This window comes from Myxine glutinosa, chromosome 6 (assembly GCF_964187855.1).
Source record: "Myxine glutinosa chromosome 6, kmMyxGlut1.1, whole genome shotgun sequence".
Classification (NCBI taxonomy): Eukaryota; Metazoa; Chordata; class Myxini; order Myxiniformes; family Myxinidae; genus Myxine; species Myxine glutinosa.
The window spans coordinates 47,564,193-47,574,091 of NC_136266.1; the positions used below are offsets into that span (position 1 = coordinate 47,564,193).

The 9,899-nt window shown below is 40.3% G+C and overlaps 2 protein-coding genes across 3 annotated transcripts in view; one reads left to right on the plus strand and one right to left on the minus strand.

Annotated features, from left to right (window-relative positions):
- LOC144892601 (uncharacterized) overlaps positions 1–9,899 on the plus strand; it is a 1,198,808-nt gene that overhangs the window by 72,193 nt on the left and 1,116,716 nt on the right. The window lies entirely within an intron of this gene.
- LOC137429370 (fibroblast growth factor receptor 3) overlaps positions 1–9,899 on the minus strand; it is a 65,140-nt gene that overhangs the window by 32,584 nt on the left and 22,657 nt on the right. Inside the window, exons 5-8 of one of the 2 annotated variants that reach the window (XM_078779817.1) lie at positions 6,612–6,713; positions 6,377–6,523; positions 3,899–4,015; positions 2,557–2,677 (exon numbers count right to left, since the gene is read on the minus strand). In XM_078779817.1, the coding sequence (XP_078635943.1) occupies positions 2,557–2,677; positions 3,899–4,015; positions 6,377–6,523; positions 6,612–6,713 (487 nt within the window). Of the gene's footprint in view, positions 1–2,556; positions 2,678–3,898; positions 4,019–6,376; positions 6,524–6,611; positions 6,714–9,899 lie in introns of both variants that reach the window. The other variant, XM_068119322.2, reaches the window with a different exon arrangement.

A 9,899-nucleotide genomic window follows, 5' to 3' on the forward strand; every position in this document is an offset into this window, starting at 1 on the left:
CGCTGCAATACATGTCGCCTACCGGCAGTCTGTCGACCGGAAAACTGTTGGGGAAATTACCAAAGTTCAAAGTGCCATAACTTTGTCAAAAATGATAGAAACGTCGTGAAGTTCGAACTTGATCTGTAACTTATCATGAGGAAACCATGTGCCAAGTTTGAAATCATTAGCATTAAGCGTTTAGAAAAAACGTCCGGTAAACTGTTCTTTGCGTGACGGACTGACAGACTGACAGACTGAGGGACGGAGTGCAAACCTTTAGTCCCCTCCAGTGTACACCGGTAGGGGACTAATAAAGAACAAATAAACATCTGGTACAATGAGCAAATGCATTTTTGCTCATATTTAAAACGTAATTATTCTTAAACCTGAATTTCAGCATCATTATGAGTATTGTACCACATCAAATTGCTTATTGTATGGAAATCAAGGGAGGTGCAAAGTGCCCCTTCCCTTTTTTGGGGATGGTTTGTCTGTATGCAACTTTAACATGAGCACCGAAAATTCGTTTCTCGGCTTCTACTGGCATATTTTATATATACTAGGGCATGCCCGTACTATATCTATATCTAAAATTATATCCCCCCCTCTATTTACATGAAATGGTTTGGTCCATGAAATGTTTTGGTCCATTCGCAACGCCATAGCGAACGGCGAACGCTTTACATGAAATGGTTTGGTTCATGAAATGTTTTGGTCCATTCGCAACGCCAAAGCGAACGGCGAACGGCTTGCGAGTACAGTGACAATCCCCCCCCCCCCCCCCCTCTATTTACATGAAACATGACATGAAATTTGTCCGTTTAATTAGTTGTAAAACATAGTTTAACGCCAACATATGGCATGCACGTACCCGTACTATCCGTAATGGCGCACGCTCTCACAGGAGCTCCGGAAGGTCGTATATCGCAGTTACGATGAATCGCAAATTAGTTTTTATTAGTTTTATTATTAGTTTTAAAACATAGTTTAACGCCAACATAGCGCCAACATAGTTTGCAAACGTGAAATAAATGAATACGCTCTCAAATGTGCCATCCGAGGCAGAGTGTGTTCGCCACGTTCGGCACACGCGATAGCTCGCTGCTCTCTGATTGGTTGAATCGTTTTTTGGACATAGCTCGGTAAGTAATTGTCCGATTAATATGAAACCTTGAAAAGGCACATCCTCGGGTCCCCAGCAATATACCTGGCAAGTTTAAAGTATATCGGACCCGTGGTTGTCGAGAAACAGCGGTCACAGACAAACAAACACACAGAGATTACTGGAATTATAGATAGATATATATATATACTATATATATATATATATATATATATATATATATATATATATATATATATATATACACACATATATATATATATATATATACACACATATACACACACACACACACACACACACACACACACACACACACACACACACACACACACACACACACACACACACACACCCCTTTTAAAATATTTATTATAACATGCTGACTAAATGGCCTAATGGATAAAGGCCCCTTACTTTTTTTTATATCCCCTTACTTTTAATCCCCTTACTTTTTCAAGTATTTTATATTGTCTTGAATAAAGTCTTGTATGGTGAACAAATGCATTTTGTTCGTATTTAAAATGTATATTGTGAAAAATGCTAGGGGCATAGAAAAGGCCCCTTCATGTGGAATGTGCCATGTGGCAAAGTATAGAAAAGAAGGAACATTCCATAGCTTATAGAAAATGTCGAACAATACAAAATAAGGGGCATTTAAAATAATCTTGTGTGCATGCTGGACTACCCTTGTGTTCTGAGGAGGAACCAAGTAATGCTCTACAAAAGCTCATTTTCAAGGGATGCCTGACATCTGGCAAATAAAATACATTTACTTCTTCATGCAGGTGTATGAATCAAATTGGCGCCCCTTATATGAACTTTTCTAGAGCATTAATTGGTTCCTTTTCCTTTTCAAGAGCTGACACTCTGGCCAAATTCAAAATTGCTGCTCTGCCGTACAGCTACACTCACAGCAAATGATGTTACGGCAAAGCCATGTCCAGCATATGAAGAATAAGATTACCCACTTAATTTGGAACTGCTACATTCTAGAAATTGTAATTTGCTACTTTTTTGAAAGGAAAATTTACAATAAAAAGCATTTTTTATTAAAAAAATAATTGTCTGATAAAATATATGTCGTATGTTGGTAGGTGAATTGAATTTCCTTGTTCCAAGGAAACAAGCTGACGACTGCCTTATCTCATTCCTGGGTGAGCCACAGTAAGCATGTTTATACAACTGATATGTTCCTCAAGTATATTGGATAAACCTAACACTGATATTTAAACATTTTTGAGGGTTATTAATGTTTATACATACTGCATATAAGTATGCAATGACAAGCCCATTATGACACTGTGGATTCATTAACATCAGACAAGGGATTTGAATCCATGCTCTCTGTGCTCTTTGCAATCTCCACACCAAATAAAGTTGTCTCCACATATTTTGAGTTTAGATAATTATATGTACAGGAAACTGGACGTGGACAAAATCAGGCGTACGGATTGCTTTGATTCCTGCTTCCTCTTATGCAACAAACGAAGCAGGTGATCAGTATGATGAGAAAAAGGAGTATCCCTGCTCCAGCTGCTATCAAGTACCACCACGGATTGAACCCCACTTCTGCACACAGCACACAGGATCAAAATGTAAGAAACTCATCATAAAAACATTAAAACATGTGTACACCATACAGTACAAAGTCTGATTACTACTGACATTCCTAAAATAAAATAAAACTGGAGTGAAGTCGATGGCATGCCATCGCAAATTCCCACACTTCCCGGCTAAAGCAAAGTTGAAAAATGGCAAAACGTTCCACCAGGAATGACCCAATATTAAATTTTGCGTTAATTTTTTGCCCATTTTGACCACGTGACCCCAAGTCCTCAGCACCTGGGGGGCATGAACCAGGGATCAAATCCAAAGAAGTCATTACATGTTTAATGCGTCTCCCAATGGAGGTTGCATATACAAAAGTTTCATCTAAAAACGTTTAAAAATGTGCCCGCAATTGAATTTTTCAGTATTTGAACTTTTGATCCCACCCCAGGGGGCGGGGCCATCATTGACACTGCTCTTGCATATTCTTGTCATGTGGTGATCATAACTACCAAGTTTGGTGACTCTGCTCAACAGTTTAGGAGATAGTGTGATGGCCGGACAGACAGACAGATGGAGCCGATTATAATATTCCCCCGTTGTTTTTTTTGTGCAAGGTTTGTGCAAAAAGATTGAGCGTAATAATAATGAGTTCCCTTGTAAGTAACATCAACACAGGAAGAGGCCATAAGGCCGATCAAAACCTGCACTATGGTTGCCAACCTAGATGGTTGTTTGACTGTGCTCTATCCTTTATACTGAGCATCAAGCAAAGAAGAAAGATTGGGGTGGGATACCCGGTGCTGCCCGGCTGCGTGAGCTTTTCCCCGACGGTGGTTTTGGGATGTGTTGGACATTGACAATCTATGGAGTTATTGGACTCAGGATGTATATAATTGCCTGTGGGCCAGCGGCCACACGACCTGACCCCACATCCCGATATACACTTTATAGTGGCCTCAAAATGGCCATCATCAAGGTCAACGTGTGGTAGCTTTAAACCTTGCCTGAAGTACCTACCCCCAAAACTTGTGCCCTCTAGCTGCTCCGGTTCAGCCGGGAAAGAATAAAGTACAAACGCACAAATAGCACACAAACGTCGAAACACATTTGAAAATATTTACAAGATTAAACTTTTGCCAGGGATCGCACACCACAATGAATTGGGTGTGCACATGTTTATGTCATTGTGATTCATTTTTAATGGCAAAGTGATATGTACAAAAACACAACAACACACACCTTTCTCGCTGCTTTTCATCTTACTGCATGGCTCTGATTCTCCAAGTTTGTTTGTTACTTTGCACATGTACTCATGAGCTGAGACATCGTTCTCAGCCAGGTTTAAGAGTACAGATCCTTCTGTGAGAAAGCCATAACGGGGTAATGAGTGATTATTCACTTTGTTATATTAAACACAGTGTACTGTGTACATCAACATGATGATGATACTTGTAAGATTTGGGAAAACATTAATAGAAGACCACCGTTTAGAGGCCATTTAATGTACCTCAAGGTACATTAATGTACCTTGAGAGGTTACCTCATTATTTAATGATGTTAATTAATTTGTTATTTAATGTACCTCATTATTTAATGTTATTAATTATTTAATGTTATTTAAATAATTATTTATTTAATGTACCTCATTATTTATTTACATTTTTATTATTATTATTAATGTACCTCAAGTGTTATTTTAATGTACCTCAAGTTATTGAGGTATTTGTACCTCAAGTTATTTAATGTACCTCAAGTACCTCAAGTTATAATGCACCTCAGGTTATTTAATGTACCTCAAGAGGAAAACATTAATAGAAGGCAATACAATATTCATGTACCTCAAGTAGAATTGTACACCCTGGCAATATTACAAATAAACAGAAGATTATGCTCCGAAACTTACCAGAAGTATTAGTGAAAAAAAAAAAATTGGAGAAAATAAAGTTAAAATATATAAATGTATATCTAAAAATGTTGAAAAAAATAATAACATCGCAAAAAAAAAAAAACATGAAAGGGCCGCGTGTGCAAGAGTAAAAGCTTGTGCATCGACATTTGATGTTAACAGGAATTATAATGATGTACAAAATGAAGGTTTAAATTGAGCAGAACTTTCTGCTCAGAAGTTTTGTAATGTTCGCATCACATGAACCAAATTACCCACTTTACACTATCAACTCCACACCCGTCACATCCAATCCCTCCCCTTATTCTAGTCTCCTCTCAACCTCTTTTCCAATCCCTTCCACTCATGGCACCCCTCATTTCCTCCCCTACTGTCCTACTCTTGCCTTTTCCTCTTATCCTCATTTTCTTTATTATATTTATTCAATCAACTGGAAAAAAATAATCAACTCCTTAATCACTCAGTATACAATACCCAGTAGTTTTCAAGCCACTTGGTGATGACGGCTACTTAAACAGATGATTTATTTTCATAATAAAATACGCAATTTGGTGTTTGCCTGTCTGTGTGTGTTTGTGGCCGATGCCTTCAGTCGTTCGTTACTTGTCCAATCTCAACAAAACTCGCCTGGGGAGCTGGGGGTCATAAGATAAAGGTTGTAGCTACTTGGTTTGCCCCCCGTCTCCCCAGAAGTTCCAAAGTTGCGGCCGATGCTAATTCTCTACGTAAATGTGTACTGTGTCGCTCTACGTAAATGTGTAGGTTCACTCCTGGTGGTGGAAGAGGGTATTACTAGTGACCTTTCAAAGGCTTCAATTGTATCACGAGTAATTGGGCCTTTGCCGTATTTTCGCACTTGCTTAGCCCGTGTAGTTTTAGACTCGACAACAATAAATCTGGAGAAATTCCTTAAAGATGGATTGAATTGAGTTTGGAAAGTTGCCAATATCACAAGGACCCTCTCTCACAAGAACTCTCAAGACTTTCTGCTCACCTTCACTCCTTCATTCCTCTTTTCTCCCGCCTCTGGAACAATCTTCCACACTCTCTTCAATCCCACTCCTCCCTCCAGGTCTTTAAAACAGCTGTTCACCACCATCTCTTATCTTCCCCCATCCAAAACCTTGATCTTTTCTACCCCCGTTAATTCACCCCAGATCCACTTTTTTGAAATACCAACTTATTTCCTGGAAGTCCTAGCAGTGTCCATGTGTTTTATACTTCTCCCACTCCCCTCACCCCCTTTCCCATGCCTCCTCCCCCCAAGCCCACTCCCTCCCACAGATCTCCCGATGTCCCTGCTCTCAAATGTTTTACTTGTGTGCTTCCCTCTCTCTCCCCATCTTGTCTCCCGCTCCCTTTATTATATGTTTTATGTGTCCATTTGTTTTTTTGTGATTAATGTTAGCTCTTACACGAGCCTCGATATTGTACCCCCCCCCCCCCCCCCAAAAAAAACAAACAAACAAAAAAAAAAACATGAATAAAAGTAAATCCCTTAAAACAATGAATAACAATAAATCCCTTAAGGACAATTATACTCTAAAATGGATTGGACTTTGTAAAGGTTTGCAGTTCAGATAAGGGGCCTACTTTACAGCCAGGTTGAATACAGTTGTGGTAAAGCAGGACGTAATCAAACTAAACTAAACTAGTCTTGGTTTATGGCAGACTTAATATTGTTTATCATAACATGAGACTAAAATAGGTTGATAATTTGAGAAGAAAATCAAGACAATGGATTTAATGATGATATTGACAGCAAACATCGATTAAACGTACACTACTACAAAAAGGAAAGAAAAACAAACCACTATTATTAATGAATGACTGAACTTTCCCTTCCACTTCAATCAAAAGTTGAAATGGTTTGATGACGTCACCACTAAATTGGCAAGAAAACCTTGGAGCAGAGTCGTTTGATGTTTGCATGAAGTTGCAGCTCGGAGTAGGAAGACCTGTTCAAACCAGAAATAGAAAAATATTGAGTATTCATTCAACTACATCCATTCATTTTTATTGTTAATAAAATAGGTAGTAAAATACCTGTAAGGGTCTGTTTACTTTTGTTCCCATGTTCATTTTTTACGAGACACCGAACAGCTCCTGCATCCTTAACCTGGGTCAAAGCCAAGGTCGAAGTCGATTCTGTGGGGGAAATCATCAATGCAGGTTTTATTTCCCTCCATTTAACATTTCTTTTCTGAAAAGCATTTCAATTATTTCCATCAGATTATAGATCAGGAAAGTCTAGATACTTTCATAGATTAGGAAAAAGATTGGGAGATGTAGTTTAATGTAAAGAAATGTATGGGTAAGAATATATGTATGGGGGAAATGTATAGGGTGATGGGTAAGAATAATGAAAATAGAGATTACATGATGCAGGGGTCAATCTTGGAGCATATCACACAGGAGAAGGGTCTGTTGGTGGTAATAGATATGGGGGAGGGAGAGGGCTCCGTTTCACCTTCTGAAACCCACATATAGAGAAAACATCCAAAGACACACACACACGTCTCGTTTTTTCATTTCTGTTTCTCACAATTCTGTCTCTCTCTTATTCACTGTTACGGATCCATCACTTCCGCCTTTGTTGTTAGTATATACTTGTAAGATTTTTAGTTTCAGTTAATATTGTTGTTAAGATTTTTGTATGAAATGGAGATGACTTTAGTAAAAGGGGAAGAGAAGCGTTTGTGAAGGAAAAAGAAAGATGCGGCAAAGAAAATCGGAAGAGATGGGCAGAGAGAGGAGGAGAGAGACAGCTGTAGGTCATATCGAGGATACGAGCGGACCTTTTTTGATATTGGTCGCGAATGAGTTGAGGCTTCCCGGGAAAGGGATTGCCCACGACATCGTCATATATTGCGATTGCAATTCAACCGGCGTCTCAGGTTTTATCACCAAGTGTGAGTCATTGTTGGAGGGAGCATGCACCTCCATTACAGGCTGATACACCTGGTTTCATTTAGCCTGGTGTTGGCTTAGCGGTTAGGGTGCCGGCTTGCGATCCTAGGATCCTGGGTTCGAATCCCGGTCGATCGCTGAATTAACGCCAAAGGGGCTGACTCAGCCTGTCATCCTTCCAAGGTCGGCAAATTGAGTACCAGCTTGCTGGGATGAATGATCCTGGTGTGTACCCCGGTTTAGAATAGGTACACCGTATCCCTGCGCATCGTAAGAGCATGACCAAGGGTTGGCATCAGGAAGGGCATCCGGCCATAAAACACATTGCCTCAAACAGGGAACCATGATTGTCATGGGGCCCGCAAGGCTAACCCCCGCTCTAGCGGAGAAAATGGCCTTAAAACGATCATTCATTCATTCATTCACACCATTTTGTCCTCGAAGAGACTGTCAGCTTGATGCATATTGTTTTGTCATTGGGATTCCGATATCAACCTCATCGTGTTGATTGCCGTTGGTTTCCATATCAGCTCAATTCCCATATCGACCTCTCACCTCGTAACTCCTCATCTGCTGCTGTGCCAATACCTGCCTGTTGTTTTGCCGTTCTGCATGATTTCCACCTTCACTACGTGGGGATTAGTGCAATGTTACATTCCACTCACGTTTGGTGTGTCGTGAGTTTATGGCTTTGACAGCATTGTACCATCATATGTATTGTTCATTTGATGCAAGTGATATTTTCATTGTACTTTCTGTAATAGTGTTATTATTGTGAATGTGAGAGTTCTTAATACAATTACTTGTTTTGTTCTACAATTGCATTGGTGTGGTTTTACCATGGTTTATTCGAACACTCAAAAATACAAATCTTTCTGCCGCATTCCCTCTCGAGACACTGAAGTGCACCGCAACCGGTTTTTGGGGAGGTAATACATAACATCACACACACATCACACACATCACACACAACACACACAACACACACAACACACACCTTTTAACAGCTGTAACGTGTTACCACCCTCTGTTTTCATCAGCTCTCCTCCATCCTAATGTGCCAATCCTCCCCCCTCCAACTCTCGCCGATTTAAATTATTTGATAATCTGCTGGATTGAATTAATGCGATTGTTGACATGGTGCATGCTTGTTGGGTCAAAGGTCTCCTCCTGCGTCTAAGTTCCACAGGAAATGGCGAAGAGAAGGAATGAGTGGGGGCTGGAGATTTCAGAATTTTAACATATTGGAGTACAGTATACATAATAAATACATGGCCCTTTATATCTTGACAGCATCACTTGCACAATTTTGCTAATGTTAGGAAACAAAACTATCAATCATCACAAAGATCACCACATGCAAGGCTTTCATCCGCAGCTCAATGGAATACTGTTCCCCCCTCTGGGCCGGTGCTCCTGCCTCACACCTAGCTCGGCTTCACGCTGTTGAAACCAAAGCGTTCAGAATCATTGGAATCTCCCACGATGAAGCTAACTCTGAGGGCCTTTCACTCACTCACCACAGGCAGGTTGGTGGTCTTTGTCTTCTACCGACTCCTCTCCGGCCATGCTCCCCTAGCTCTGTCTGTGCTCTGTGCCCCAAATATTCCTGCAGGTCGCACAAGATCTGCCTGCAACCCTCTTATGGTTAAACTGGCAAAATCAAGACTCTGCTCAACTTCACTCTTTCATTCCTCTTTTCTCCAACCTCTGGAACAAACTCCCTCACTCTCTTCAATCCCACTCCTCCCTCCAGGTCTTTAAAACAGCTGTTCACCACCATCTCTTGTCTTCCCCCATCCAAAACCTTGATCTTTTCTACCACCGTTAATTCACCCCAGATCCACATTTATGAAATTCCGACTTCTTTCCTTGAAGTCCGAGCTGTGTCCATGTGTTTTATACCTCTCCCACCCCCACCCCCACCCCCCATCCCACGCCTCCTCCCCCCAAGCCCTCACCCTCCCAGAGATCTCCCGATGTCCCTGCTCTCAAATGTTGTACTTGTGTGCTTCCCTCTCTCCCCGTCTTGTGTCCCGCTCCCTTTATCATAGGTTTTATGTGTCAGTTTGTCTTTTTGTGATTAATGTTAGCTCTTACACGAGCCTCGATGTTGTATACAAAAAAAATAAAATAAAGTAACAACGATGAATTAGGGAAAGCGACATAGTTAAAGCAGATTTGAAAGTCGAAATATTCAATACAGTTCTGCAGTCATGGCTGTATTCCTGTTTTATGCCCCAAAAATAAAAACGAGTTACACAAAATAAAGAACAAACAATTAGTTCCATAACTCGAGATCAAAGACATGAGACACCAAATTTCATACTGATGCTCCATGAAATCCTTCGAGATGCATGTTCATGAAAGTACATTTTAGCTGATTGCTTCTCATAATAAGAAACAAAGAGAAAAATAACATGA